At 37.5% G+C, this 16,088-nt stretch overlaps 1 protein-coding gene across 1 annotated transcript in view; it reads left to right on the top strand.

The window, feature by feature from the left end:
• The window catches only part of alk (ALK receptor tyrosine kinase), a 797,750-nt gene that overhangs the window by 584,169 nt on the left and 197,493 nt on the right, over window positions 1–16,088 (top strand). The window contains exon 5 of the mRNA XM_049464193.1: window positions 15,597–15,724. Within this exon, the coding sequence (XP_049320150.1) occupies window positions 15,597–15,724 (128 nt within the window). The remainder of the gene's footprint in view (window positions 1–15,596; window positions 15,725–16,088) is intronic.

The following is a 16,088-nucleotide window of genomic DNA, read 5'->3' as shown; positions in this document are numbered from 1 at the left end:
CGGAACTGTAAAGTACATTTATTTTACGTCTGCAGTCACGCTAATTCGGATTTCATTTTCCAGCAGGACCACACTGCCAAAAGTATCAGTTGGTCTTGTATAATATTCAAATTTCCTGAGCTACTGACTTTTGGCTGCAAGCCATAATCACCAACATAAAATAAATATGATCTATATAATTTATGAGTTTCACATTTTGAACTAAGTAACTAAAATAAAGTATCCTTTTTACTGATATTCTGATTTTTAAAATGCACCTGTAACTGTATAAAATGGCTGTTTTTATGTACAAATGACTTGTTTTGACCAAACTATTCAAGTAGTATTTCTGTGAAAATGTTTGATAAAAAACTGAAACATAAAAAATTAAAATATGTAGCAAAGAAAAGTACTCATATGTATCCTTACAGTTTATTAAAAATGCCTCTGAATCAACAAATAGTCCTAAATCAGGGGTGTCCAATTTTTTCTTGCTGGGGGCCAAAAGGAAAAAAAAAAACATATATATATATATATATATATATATACAGTCAGGGGCCACAGAATAATGAGATATACTTCTTATTATTTTCTTGATTACTAGAGTTTACAGACCATTTGACTTGAGTTACTGTATTTATCTCTATTTGACAGTGTTGTGTAAATTACGATTTTTAGACTCCTAGCCACTTTTAAACTCTTTGGCCCGTTTTCCGTGCTACAACTGAGCACTCTCGCTGCTTTTAGACTCTTTGTCCCGTTTTCTGTGCTACAACTGAGCATTCTTGCTGCTTTTGGACTTTTTGTCCCATTTTCTGTGCTACAACTGAGCACTCTCGCTGCTTTTAGACTCTTTGTCCCGTTTTCTGTGCTACAACTGAGCACTCTCACTGCTTTTAGACTCTTTGTCCCATCTTCTGTGCTACAACTGAGCACTCTCGCTGCTTTTAGACTCTTTGTCCCATTTTCTGTGCTACAACTGAGCACTCTCGCTGCTTTTAGACTCTTTGTCCCATTTTCTGTGCTACAACTGAGCACTCTCACTGCTTTTAGACTCTTTGTCCCATCTTCTGTGCTACAACTGAGCACTCTCGCTGCTTTTAGACTCTTTGTCCCATTTTCTGTGCTACAACTGAGCACTCTCGCTGCTTTTAGACTCTTTGTCCCATTTTCTGTGCTACAACTGAGCACTCTCGCTGCTTTTAGACTCTTTGTCCCATTTTCTGTGCTACAACTGAGTACTCTCGCTGCTTTTAGACTCTTTGGCCCATTTTCCGTGCTACAACTGAGCACTCTCGCTGCATTTAGACTCTTTGGCCCATTTTCTGTGCTACAACTGAGCACTCTTGCCGCTTTTAGACTCTTTGTCCCATTTTCCGTGCTACAACTGAGCACTCTCGCTGCTTTTAAACTCTTGGGCCCATTTTCTAAAACCTAGTGTTCAAACTTTAAATCTCACATTTAAAAAAAATCTGCTTAATAGTGGGCCAACTTTCATTTTATTTCTAAAATACCTTATGGGCCACTCCAAAGAAGGCCGTAGTTTGGACACCCCTGTCCTAAACAGACAAAAAACCACTGTGCTTACATTTTATGCTCATCTGTACAGTTTTGTTTTGCCAATTTTGTGTTCTGCTGATGTTCTGCTGACACATCTCACTCAGCTCATAAAGGGCTTGCTAATTGATAAAGTGTTGAATCAGGTGTGTCAGGGTGGGAAAAGCACAAAAAAGGAAATGTGCGGAGCAAACGTTCCTCCGCACAAGAGGGAATAAGAAGCGATATAACAAGAGCTTGCTGATTGACCGGGATTCAGCACAGTCAGTTTGAGGGTAGACTTATCATTACTTGCACAGCTGCCCGTGGAGGTACGGTTCAGTGCACTAATCTGTCTGTTATTCCTAATTTTGAAGGGAAAAACCAAATGGTGCACTCTAAAATCATTAATGAAGGCATGGCATTGTAGGAAAGAGCAAGGCAGTGCTAGACATGGTGGGAAATGATAAGTCTGTGGTCAAAAATCCCCGATCAGCAACCTGTCACCAGACTTTCAAGCCATGGTTAAATGTGATCGGACTTTAAAACAGCAGCTTACTTACTGCTAACTGGGCATAATCAAGCTCGGGAAGGCTGCAGTGTGTGACAAGAAGCTGAATTCTGCTGAATTAATAAAAGATTTGGCCGTAAAACACTTATTTTTAGATGAACTAGTCACAGGTGCATCTCAAAAAAATGTAATATAGATAAAAAGTTACTTTATTTTAGTAAGGCAAGGGAAGGCAAGGCAAGGCAAATTTATTTATTTAACACCTTTAACACACAATGGTCATTCACAGTGCTTTACAAATTAAAAAATACAAAGAAAAGTCGAATTAAAAAAAACATGTAACAATAAAAATGGCAATAAAAGAATAAAATCAGAATAAAGCATGGATAAAACATTATTCGAACATGATCAAAACAAAGAAAAGTCAAATTAAAAACATGTAAAAGAATATTTGTAATTTAAGAAAACAGTTTAAGAACAACATTAAAAGAAAATAAAAAAGAAAAGTAAATACAGTACAAGACATTACAATTAAAATAATATTCAAGTAATGAAAAATTAAGAACACAAATCTATACTAACAAAGTGCAAAGCAGAGAAAGTTACACAGTGTGGAAAGCGCAAGTAAACAGATGTGTTTTCAGCATTTTCTTAGTAATTCAGTTCAAAATGTGAAACTCATATATTATAACATATGTATTACACACAGAGTGATCTATTTTAAGTGTTTATTTCCTTTATTGTTAATGATTAACAACAATATGTCTTACAGCCAATAAAAAACCCAACAATCATTATTTCAGAAAATTACAATAATATTTAAAACCAATTGGTACTGCTGGCAGTGTGAATGGTGTGCCAAGTCCTGCTGGAAAATGAAATCTGCATCTCCATAAAATCAAGAAATTCTGTAAAAACTCCTATTAGAAGCTGTGCTGACTTAGGACTTGATATAACACAGTGTAGATCACGTATAGTACTTGTATTGCATGCATTTATACAGTAATATTTATTTTATTGTTTTATCTATTTTTTTTTTCAGAAGAAAATGTTTCACCCTACATTTTGAAAGTTCTGGTTTGATATCTCAATTGTAAAATTTGTTCACACACGTCCTTCACACAAGAGATTGGTTTGATGCCTGAGGGCAACACTGTGCCGTAGAGCAGTGGTTTGTAATCCTGGTTCTGGAGCATCAGTGCACTGCTTGTTTTAAAAAAAAAAACGTTTATTTTAGTAAGGGCTTGTCAGTTACTTCATTATTTGGATCTGGTGCTTTCTAAACCCTAAGGGGCTGTATCTCAGACAAGGATTATGCATTTTGAATGAAGATGTTTCTGTATCTAAAAAAGAGATACAGGGCCCTATCCTGGTGTTTCTATCCTGACGGCAGGGAATACAGGTGCAACACTGACTGATTAAAACCCTGGCAACAGTCAACAGTCAGCCATCCATGCGTCAGCACCATTAAACCCCCGCTCGTTACACACACATATGAATGCAAATCCAAGTTTTATATCAACAATAAACAGAATAAAGAATAAAACACATTGCACAAGTGCTGTACTGTTAAGATACAAATCTGCCAAAGTCAGAGCTCACCTGGCTTTTAAAGTGGATAACAACTGGCACACTGATTGGTTTATTTCCCACTACGCTCAAAACACACCCAGGTTTGCACAATCTGCAATTGACCAGTGCGCGATAGATTGACAAATTAGTGCCCATAGTCTACTACTAGGCTTAAAATCTGACCCTAAAATGTTAAAAAGTTATGACCATTTATACTCTGACTATGGTTTTTAATGTTTATACTGAGCACAAATGCAAAAACTCATATACGCATTTAAACTTCTTTGAAATGTGCCCTAACATGTACTCTTCTTAAAATAATTGAATAAGCTTAAAACCAGTATGCAATAAACTAAAGACTAGGTTTCTGTGCTAAGCTAAAAGCTAACTAACGCTGACTGGCTTTGCAATATTTTCAGTGTATGGCTAATCACAGACCACAAGAAAATATTAGACTAATTAATGTAAGTCTCAGGAATGATGAGTAACTATATATATATATATATATATATATATATATATATATATATATATATATATATATATATATATATATATATATATATAACAATTAATCAAAATAAATACAGTTTAGCCAGTTAACTGTGTAAGACTCAGGTATGATAACTTAGATGATAGATTAGATATAGGAGATGTAAATACTTTAAAATAGTGATTCTATCACAGTTAAGCATACACTAGCTTTGTTTGTGTTTTGCCATTTAGCACAAGCTAACACTAACATGTGGTCAATGTTCAGCGAAAAACATGGGGCATACCCAGCAAGAGCTAATTTGCATAAAAGTGACAGAGCCCTTAAACGGCTCAATCTGAAAGGAACTAACACTTGAACAGTAGAAATTGTGAGATCTCTTTATTTGAGAGATATTTTGTGCTTTAAGAACTTCAGGAACATGTTTTATATAACCTATAGACCTATTATATCTTGTGGGAAAACATGTATAGAATGTCCTCTTTTGAGGTGCATGGGATAGATTACTGCAGGACACCATTAGGAACCTCTACTACTTCATGCTGAGATGTTACACATGTTGCATTATACATACATGCATTACTCTCATACGTGCTGTATGTGTAGCTTAATAAATAAAACCAAAACTTGACCATTCCATAGTTTAAACTACTGTTATGCATGCTATAAAGCTTTGTAGTGCCATTTCACCTTCTACAGCACATGTGTCAAACACAAGGCCCGCGGGCCAAATGTGGCCCGCCACGTCTTTTTATGTGGCCCGCGAGAGCTTGTAAGATCTTAGTGTCTATAATAAATAAGTCAGAAGCGTTCTTTGACCAAAAAATACATTTCCCACAATGCTTGTCGATTGTATTACCCGCAAAGTTACGGCTTACTGCCACTACACGGCAGTGTAGTCATTGATGTGGAAACCCTGCCGGAGGGAAGGTGTAACTTCGCGGGTGGAATTGAGACATATAAATGTTTATCCCATAATGTCCAGAAAAAGAGAAGTTGATGCAGACGGACGGCTGTGCTTCAAGGCGAAAGACCGGTATGCCTTTTGTGTTACGAAGAGTGTTACTGACCAAAATAAACGCTTTTTAGGAGAGATATAAGTTCTGTGTAAATATTTATAAGACAATAGCTGACAAAATCTGTTTTAATGACGTTAATAAACATCACTGGGACAGCGCTAGTCGCAGTTTCACCGCAGCAAAGTACGAGGACGTGAATCACTTATCTAACCAGCCTTTACTAATTTCTGCCCTCAATAACCCTTTCAATAACCTCCAATAGCCTTTAATAGTCTTCAGTAGCCTTCAACAGTCTAACCTTGCAGCCGTGGTGTGTCCACTAAACTCCGTAGTTATAAACATCCTGAGGTTAGCAGCGCGATAACTGACCTGTTTATAATGTAATCCCAGCAGTGACTCATGCTCTAAACGGCTGCTGTTAGCTGATTGGGCTGAAAGATGAACTGTAGAGAGCTGTATTATTCGGTTACAAAAATCTTTATTTCATACACAGAAGAACTTAAAAATTGTAAAAACGCTCCAGACTGGCTGAGCTGAGCCCTGTAGCCCGTGGCTGGGCTGTAGCTCTGACTCAGTAAAGACTGCGGACTTGTGGTGCTGCTGCTGCAGCTCCCACTAGTGGTTGGATGAGGAACTGCTAAATCTGAGGAAATGCTATGTTCTTAACAGCTCACAATTTTTGATTTTATATTTATTAAGCCTTATTTCAGTTAATAATTTCAAAGTTAATATAACTTGATGTCATTTCTATTCACTTGAATAGTTTGGTTCTTGATTGATGGAGTTTTTGGATTTCATGACATGACAAATTAAAAGGATTTATGTTAATAGAGCAACAAGCAAACATTTTTTCCATGCAACTGTAATATTTGATTGAATAAATAATATATTGAGAGTTATTTAACATTAAGGAGTAATTACATTCATTTACATATATTACATTTGGTTACATTTTATTACATTTATAAGTTACATCTGGCCCTCAGAGGACAGCCAATATGCCAATGTGGCCCTCGGCCAAAATGAGTTTGACACCCCTGTTCTACAGTAATACTGATTGGTTGGTTACATTACATTTACAGCATTTAGCTGATGCTCTTATCCAATGGGTTATTCCTATTACAGACCTAGGCCAATGTTTCCCAAGGACTCTAAATGGTGTAGTGCAGCATTCAGTCTCACAGACCTGCAGTTGAACCCCAATCTCCCACAAACATATGGTAGCTCACTGGTAGGTGGTGGTGTTATCCGCTGCACCACACCAACTTAAATTAGCTTCCTAATCATTGCTTTGATTATTTTTGATTTTTGAAGGTTAGCCTGTTTTTTTTAAAGCAGGTTTAACCACTGCCTTTACTGACTGATCACTCATCACTTTAACGTTTACATCACACAAAAGTAAGAAGCGAAAGAGTCGTTTGGTAGAAGAAAAGCGATCCATTAAATAGCGTTTCCGTCTCTCTGTGGCAGTAGATTGATGTTGCACATGTAAATGAACACCACAGTAAACAGAGGCGTATTTCAGAGTGACCGCACTGACCTTAAAAATTGAGCTTGAATCCAAACAAAGCACGGCCCATCCGTAGCGCCCAGAAGAGATTAACCAAATTTGAGACAGTTGATGGAACACGAGCGATGAATTGGCTTTGGCCGGCGCTGATCCGTGCGCAGGAATTGAAGGGTATTATTTTGTAATGGGCGAGCGTCCATGTGAGAGCACACATGCTGCAAGGCCAGCCTCGGCCGAGTCAGTCGGAATAATGGTATGAGTTATAATGAGAATCATAATGAAAAACGGTATCTGCGGCAGTGCTTATTAGTCGTGTTAATAACGCTCGCATGAGAGATTTTTATTTTCGGTCGGAGGAAGTCCCACAGGACACGCTATTAATTAGATCAAAACGTTTAATTGAGGTGCTGCGGAGAAGCGCAGATGCTTATCACGGTGTAAAAGGGAAAGAGGATTGAGGAGCTTTTCCCTTCTTTATCTTACTATGCTTTTCATAATATTAGCCTAAGAATCCATTAGCTCGGAAAATGAACGCAGTAATTAGTCTGCATGTTACTTTAACAGGTGATGTTAAACTTGATCTTGAGTCAGATTGAGATACAGTGCAGGGGGGTTGGACAATGAAACCGAAAAACCTGGTTTAAGACCACAATAATTTTTTTGTTCCGACGGACAGTTCTGGTGGAAACAGGAGAGTTGAGGTGCACATTGAATTCTGTCGTGATTTGGGCAGCCGTGGTTTTATGTTTTTTGAATACAATCCGGGTTAGCACCCGAACATCCCTTTCAGACAGCTTCCTCTTACATCCACAGTTAATCCTGTTGGATGTGGTTGGTCCTTCTTGGTGGTATGCTGACATTACCCTGGATACCGTGGCTCTTGATACATCACAAAGACTTGCTCTCTTGGTCACAGATGTGCCAGCAAGATGCCTTTAGGAACCTCTACAACTTAATGCCAAGATGCCTGGCATATTGCAGTGCTACACATGCATTACACACCGAATATGTAGCTTAATTAATATAACCATAAGTGACCATACCAGTGTACATTTTTAAAAGTGTATTCTTCCTGATACCATTTTTCTTCTTTATGGGTGCAAATACGTGTTTATTCTGGGTCATTTTATTTTAAAATTGACTATATGCAGTGCATTCATCTCACTGTTGTGAAAAGTTATGGTGAAGAAAGGTCATATGGAGTGACACCACTGGCTGTCCTACCCAAAAGAGGTATTTTAAACCTCCCAGGGCTCTTCTTTATTGGCCGTGTATTTCTTTGCCGGGAAGGATTTGTGGCCTTTCAGAACTGCAGCCCTGTTTCCTGCTATTTTAGGACTGGTTGCTCAGGGCTAGCTGTGTTTTATTTCCTGTGCACTTATCCATTTCTTTTCTAACACCACGCACAAGCACGAGGCCAGGTTGGGACAAAGTGTTTATTTTTTATTTATTTTTTTATTTTTTACCTAGATTATTATTGTCATAGTCTTAAATGCATTTAAATAAATAAAATTGCAAATAATTACAAACTCTGCATCAAACTCTCTCTGTAGTCATTAATGTTAAATAAGTGTGTATAACTGACTATTTTAAGGCAATAAAACTTCATTTTATAGCAATTATTATTATTTTATTTTTATTTTTTTAATAAATGAGAATTCTTCCATACAGTCCATACAGTGTAAATGCACTGTAGGGCCAAATCATTATAACTTCAGAATTAATTTTGGGGGTTGGGGGTAAACTACATCTTTTTTTCTCTACACTTTTGTTATAAATGGCTAAGAATGCAAGCAGGTCTGATATATCAAATAAGTTGTGAATATAAACACGCACTGCAATGTCATTATGTATACACAATGTATTAATATACTATACTTATGTACAAACACCCACACACTGATGGTTTGAGGCATTTCTGGCTTGGTGTTAAAACTATGTGCCTAAATGTATACTATATGTATTTGTGCAATGCAACTTTGATGACTAAAACCACCTAACAACAGCTATTTACCTACTGGTCATGTCTTCTCACATAAATCAGCATCAGCGTGTAGTCATTCCCTCATGGCTGTTGCAATCTTGTAAACTAATGTGAATAAATCTTGTAAATAATAGTTATTAACATGTAAATTTAAAAAATCTGTGTTTTTTGAAAATCGCTGCAATATTGCAGAACAAATTATCGCAAAACAATAGGTGTCATGCGAGCCAGACGTGAGGTAGACACACGTCGATATTTTATGAAAAGTTTATTAACCAACATACCAAAGAGAGTGGATGGGCAAAAAATGGGGTCATAAACGGGATTTCTAGCAGGGAAAAAGGGCAAGGCAAAAAGAGTAGGAAAACAGAAAAATAGGTCAACAACAGTAAACAATATTCTTAATGAGGAGCATTTGCAACAGGGGGGTATTTATACTAACACAGAGAGGTGTGGGCAATCAGAAGCCTGGAGAGCATGAACACCATAGCATTAAGTGATCAGCAGAGTCCGGAAGGTCCAATGTGAGTGCATGCTGGGAGTTTGAGTATAGAGCAGGCAGACTGACAATGTCAGGACTGACGATAAGATTCCATATTAATATTTTCTTACACCAGAACCGAATGTTCTGTAGTTGTGTTTTTTAGTACACAAGGGTTTTGTGTAGTTTCCTAAAAATGTATATTTTTATGTTGAAAAAACATGTTTGTGTAACCAATGTCCATAAAAAGTATGATTTAATTTAATTGAGTGATCAAACATCCCTGCAATCATAAAAAAAACATATCTGTTTCTGTTTCTCATATTTCCCCCTAAACAGCTCTGGAAAAAGAAAAAAAAATAAGAGATCACTTCAGTTTCTGAGTCAGTTTCTCTGATTTTGCTATTTATAGGTTTTATATGTTTGAGTAAATTGTACATTGTTGTTTTAAACTACGATTCTATAAACTACAGACAACTTTTTCCCAAATTCCAAATAAAAGAGTTTTAAGAGTTCAGAAATCAATATTTGGTGGAATAACCCTGGTGGTTTTTAATCACAGTTTTCATGCATCTTGGCGTGTTCTCCTCCACCAGTCTTACACACTGCTTTTGGATAACTGTATGCCTTTACTCCTGGTGCAAAAAATCAAGCAGTTCAGTTTGGTTTGCTGGCTTGTGATCATCCATCTTCCTCTTGATTATATTCCAGAGGTTTTCAATTTCGTAAAATCAAAGAAACCCATCATTTTTAGGTGGTCTGTTTTTTTTTTTTTTTTTCTTTTTTTTTCCAGAGCTGTATATACGGTGTGTTATCGTTCTTTGTGTGTGTGTGTGTACGCGGGTTTGTGTGCATGTTTAGTCTCTTGGAGATAATTAGAGCTTGACAGCTGTGAGCATTACAATGCCTCTCTAATGATAACGTATTACGCATTACGGCAATTAATATGTTATTACTCTAAATACGATATATCAGCAGAATATCATTTGTGCTGAGAAGCAAGAGGTTAATTTGATGATATGAAAAAATGAAATTACTTCCTTTTGCTTGCTTACATACGAGCTTGGATATAGCCTGGAGCAGAACCTTTAGTCACTGTAGTTATTTTACACTTTTATTCAATCCCACTCTCTCCAATCTGCCCCCCCCCCCTCCCTTCCTGAGAAAGCGTAATGAATTGTGGTTTTAATAAAAATAGATGCAAATATAAAACAATGAAAGCCTTTCAGCGACTAAAAAAAATACCCCTCCCTCAGTACTGATCTGACCAATCATGAATCACTGTGACTGTGAGAGCAGAACGGGTTCAAGCTGTTTATTAATGCAACAATAAATGCTTTTGTTTTGCGCCATTAAAAAGATTTTAAAACATTTTAGTGGAGTTTGTTTAAACTACATTCTATTTTGGTTGAAAATAAAATATGTAAAGTGTCTGAAAACATGTAATTTGCAAGAATATTGCACTCAATTTTGAAGCAATTGAAAAGTCTGTGCTTTTTATAATATGATGTATGGTTTTATTTTAAGAGTATTTTTGAATAATAGCTTTTGTTTGCATAATATGCACTAAATGTTTTGCACTTTAACATCACTTAGATTGTTTTTTTTGTTACCTATATATACATTATTTTGATGTAACTTTTTCGTTAGTCTTGGTAAGTTACTGTTGTGTGGTTGGTGTGGAGCAGTGGATAACACCACATCCTGCCGGTGAGCTAACCACCAGATCATGTGGGAGACTGAGGTTCAATTCCTGCTCTAGGTGACTGAATGCTGTGCTACACCAATAAGAGTCCATGGGCAAGACTCCAAACACTACATTTATTCCACCTCTGTAATAGGAATAAATAAAATAAAAGTCACTTTGGATAAACAGGTCAACTACATGCTGTAAATATAACTGTAAAAGTAAATACATTTTTGTTTCTACTAAAATGGGCTTTAACTCAAAAACTTGAATACAAAAAAAAAATATTTCAAGTTAAATTAATTTGAATTTACAATTTACTTTGACTCATGACTTTATGTCCAATTTGGCTTTGGACTTCTCTCTACAAGTTAAATTATCTACATAATACATGTTGTTTCAACTTAGAAATTCAAGTTTAAAATACAGATAACTTCTTAGCATGAGTTACAGGGTTGGGACAATGAAACTGATACACCTGTCATTTTAATGTGGGATGTTTCATGGCTAAATTGGAGCAGCCTGGTGACCAATCTTCATTAATTGCACATTGCACCAGTAAGAGAAGAGTGTGAAGGTTCAATTAGCAGGGTAAGAGCACAGTTTTGCTCAAAATATTGCAATGCACACAACATTATGGGAGACATACCAGAGTTCAAAAGAGAACAAATTGTTGGTGCACGTCTTGCTGGCGCATCTGTAACCAAGACAGCAAGTCTTTGTGATGCATCAAGAGCCACGGTATCCAGGGTAATGTCAGCATACCGTCAAGAAGGACTAACCACATCCAACAGGAATAACTGTGGATGCTGTAAGAGGAAGCTGTCTGAAAGGGATGTTAGGGTGCTAACCAGGATTGTATCCAAAAAAACATAAAACCACAGAATTCAAAGTGCACCTCAACTCTCCTGTTTCCACCAGAACTGTCCGTCAAGACAATAAATTATTGTGGTCTAAAACCAAGTGTTTCAGTTTCATTGTCCAAAGCCTATATATTCACTATTAACTTGTTCCAGTAATCTAGTTTTACTTATTAAGTTAGTTGAGTGATGTTGACTATAAGAGTTGCAGCAAATGGTAACTTGCTCTTATAGCCATCAACACAAAGGCTTGAAAATCGAACCTTGTGTAATACATAACAGAATATACAAGAAAAAGTAGTCTGGGGAGTGACTAAACACTGATGGTGATTGAAGGGGATGTTTGATATTTGCAAAATGTTTAAGCTATAACTCAGTTTCAAGTTTATTTTACCTCAATCCAAATTCCCACTTCTTTAAACTCAAAACACAAAAACCTGACCTTTAAGTCTGACAACGTGTAAACTCTAATAGAACACACAAAAGTCGATGTGCCCTGATGATGAGTTAAAAATAAATTAAATATCAATTAAATGAATGACATTTTTTTGAATATATATATATATATATATATATATATTTTACAATGTATATTCTTAAAAAATCAATCAAATGCTTTCCATGTCATATTGCCAGGAGCATTGTTATCGCAAAAATACTATGAAATATTGTCATATTATTTTAGGACCATATCGCCCACCGCTAATTTCTATAATTTTTTTTATTTATTTATTTACTCCACTAAACACAAAATGTATTTTAACTTTTCACTTTCAATAAAACTGGAACATACTGAACACATCTTTGCCTCCTCGCTCACCATCAGTGTGTATTCCCTCCCCCTGGTTAACTTCCAGTGTTTAACTGTGATCCATATTAAATCGTACTTGTTTGTCCACAGTGTTGAAGGATTTGAAGGTGCTGATTTATATTTTCGTTCAAGTCCTGATTGGAGCTTTAAATGATGTATACAGAAATGGTGTTTGGCATTCAGGGAAATATCCACTTTTTGCTGATTTATATTCAGCCCAATTTAAGTTCAAGTGCGCCCACTGCGCACCAAAGCTCTCTATGTCTCTCATTTGATGCTTGCTGAGTATCAACACGTTTACTTAATAGAACGCCAACCTGAAAATACATTTTCCATCATGCTGCTCACTTCTAATTCACGCTGAGCGAATCAGACATAACGCATATCCTCCACTGAGACGAGAGACTCGCTAACAGGTCTGCAACAACAATAACAAGACTGCAGTTCCTGCAGAAACTCTGATTGTGATTACAGCTTAGCCATGTTTGTGTGATGTAGGCGTTTGGGTGCTAAGGTATTGCCTAGGGGTTACTATGGTGTTTCTCTTGTTGGGAATTGATTACTTATGTGTTGTTAGCTGGTTGCTAAGATGATGTAATGATTTGGAGTCGAGTCAAGTTATTTGGTTGTAGTTGGTTGCTAAGCTGTTGCTAAGGCATTGTTAAATTTACTAAGCTACCATTAGGTGGTTGCTAATGTATTGCTAAATATATGCTACCTTTAATGTTACATCATTTTTCCAACAGGACGGTGCTCGTCCACATACTGCACCAATATGAGGAGATGCTATGCCATGTCCAGTCACATCACCAGAAATACAATCCCCTAACTCAAAATCTCCAGGAATATTCAAGCTGCATAGGGTGGATTATCACAGGACACCATTAATTAAGAACCTCTACAGCTCCATGCCCTCGACATACTCTCAACAACAAATGTAGCATCTTCTAAATGTTCAATAAACAATCAGTAGACTTTTACAGAATATCTTACTGAATGTAATAGTATATATTAATTAACCTGAACAATCAGTGGACTAGGATTAGGGCCAGGATGTTGGCTAGGATTTGGTTCTAGGTTGCGGTTAAGGTTAGGATTAGGGCCAGGGTTAGGTTTAGGTTTAGGGTCAAGGTTAAGGTTAGGATTAAAGTCAAAATTAAGGTCAGGATTTGGGATTAGGGATTAGGATTAGGGCCAGAGGTAGGTTTTAGGTTGCAGATAAATTTAGGATTAGGGCCAGGATTAGGTTTAGGTATTAGGTCAAGATTAATGTTAGGATTACAGTGTGGGTGAAGGTTAGGATTCACTGTTAGATTGAGATCAAGGTTAGGATTAGGGACAGGGTTAGGTTTTAGGTTGCAGATAAGGTTGGGATTAAGTCCAGGGTTAGTTTTAATTCTTGCTTCAAGGTTAAGGTTATGATTACAGTCTGGGTAAAGTTTAGGATTATATTTTAGATTGAGATCAAGGTTAAGATTAGGGCCAGGTTTAGGCTTATGTTATTGGTCAAGGTTAAGATTAGAATTAAAGTCAGAATAAAGGTTTTGGTCTTAAATTGTGATTTAGGCTAGGATTATGGTCAGGGTTAGGTTTAGGTTTTAGGTTGCAGATAAGGTTCGGATTAGTGCCAGGGTTAGGTTTAGGTTTTAGGTTAAGGTTAAGGATACAGGATAAAGGTCAGGATAAAGGTTAGGATTTAGTTTTAGGTTCCATTTAAAGTTAGGATTAGGGCCAGGGTTAGGTTTAGGTTTAGGGTCAAGATTAAGGTTAGGATTAGAGTCAGGATGAAGGTGAGTATTTGGTTCTAGGTTAAGGGTAAGGTTAGGATTAGGGTAAGGGTTAGGTTTTGGGTCAAGGTTAAGGTTAAGATTAAAGTCAGTATGAAGGTCAGGATTCGGTTTCATGTTGTGGTTAAGGTAAGGATTAGAGTCGGAATTAAGGTTAGGATTAGGGTTTAGGTTGCGGTTAATCTTAGGTTTAGGGCCAGGGTTAGGGTTAGGTTTTGGTTCATGGTTAAGGTTAGAATTAGAGTCAGAATGAAGGTTAGATTTAGGTTTTAGATTGAGGTCAACGTAAGGATTTGGGGCAGAGTTAGGGTTATGTTTTTTTTTTTTAAGTTTTGCCTGTTAGAAATCGCATATTAAGTGTATTTCATGTAACATATTAACTGCACATCTACCTAATCTACTTACTGATAGTGCACTGATATGTTGTTAATGAGCTACAGATAGCGTTGAGTTAAAAAGTGTTCATTAAACATTTTTAATATTCAATATTGTGTTACCATATGCTGTATATGTTTTTTGTTGTTGATTAATTAGTCTGTCCTAATTGTAGAAGGTTTGTCCAGCATAAAAGCTCTCTATATGCCTCTCATGTGTTGCTTGCTGACTGAGTGTCAACTTAGCAAGCTTATTTAATAGAACGGCATCCTGAAAAAATGTTTTTCATCATGCGGTTCAGTTCTAATTCATGTTGAGCAACTCAGACATCACTTAAATCCTAACAATCTCATAAACAAGTCTCAAAAAGCCTCAATAACCAGGTGAACAATGAGGGATAAACAGGGTGGTGAGGAAGGAGGGGTAAAGGGAGAGAAAGAGAGAGAGAGAGAGAGGGTGAGTACGAGGGTGAGAGCGTGGGAGGGAGGGCTTGAAGGGAGCCAGTGATGGAAGGAGGGGAAGTAAAATCATTGGTTAGTAGCCTGGAGGCAAAGCGAAATCTACTCAATTTGCTTAATAAAATTAGCTCCAGCATTGACTACATTACGAGAGGTGATGTCTGGCTAAGCAGTCAGACGTCAAATCACTGAGCAGCTCGGCGTTCCTCTGCAATCTCTCTGAGCTCAGAGCTCGTCCACCGAGAGCCTGAAGAGCCAGAGCGTCCACCTCCGGCCCTGACAGCCCCCCGACATCAGGGCATGCGCGACACCGCCGGACACAGTGACCACAAAATGGCCGAGGGGCAAGGCCTGGTCTCGGGAGGCCAGGCTTCACCCCCCGCCGGCTCTCCCGAGACAGCGGCCGAGCTGAGCAGGGCGGAAGAGGGTCTCGCAGGCCCTTCCCTGACCCCGTCCGGAGGGGGACGGGCTCTCTGCCGCCCCTGCTGCCTGATTCTGATGCTGATCTTGCTGCTCCTCTCTTTCCTTGGCAGCTGGGCGGTGGTGCACCTCAGCCTGGGGTCCAGGGACAAGCCCTTCCGGATCTCATCCAGTTACGACCAGCCCGGAGAGCAGGAGACCGCCACCTACGACCCCCTCTTCATCACCAACTGCACCATGGGTAAGAGAGCTGTTTTAGCTGGGTTTTGTTGTTTGTGTGGTTTTTGTGATAGTAATCAAAATAGTCGCTGTCCAATAAAAAAAAAGTATCTCCATTTTTGCAGATTGTTAATTTAACACAGAATTTGAACACACTAATTGTCTAAAACACTATGTCAAAATATCTTCATGAACAGACCAATAGAAATACTTCGAAATGACCTGAAATAAACTCTTTTTACATTGACTTCACTTGATTGACTATTGAAAGTTTTTTTCTCTCTCCTGTAAAGTTGCCTTTTTGGAGATACAGTACTTGTTTTTCATTGGACAGTGACGACACATAGAGTTTAATATATAAAGAGTTTAATTATATTGTAATGAAT

The sequence above is a fragment of the Astyanax mexicanus genome, chromosome 14 (assembly GCF_023375975.1).
Source record: "Astyanax mexicanus isolate ESR-SI-001 chromosome 14, AstMex3_surface, whole genome shotgun sequence".
Classification (NCBI taxonomy): Eukaryota; Metazoa; Chordata; class Actinopteri; order Characiformes; family Acestrorhamphidae; genus Astyanax; species Astyanax mexicanus.
The sequence above is the reverse complement of the archived record's forward strand: the minus strand, read 5'-3'. Positions and strand labels throughout refer to the sequence as shown.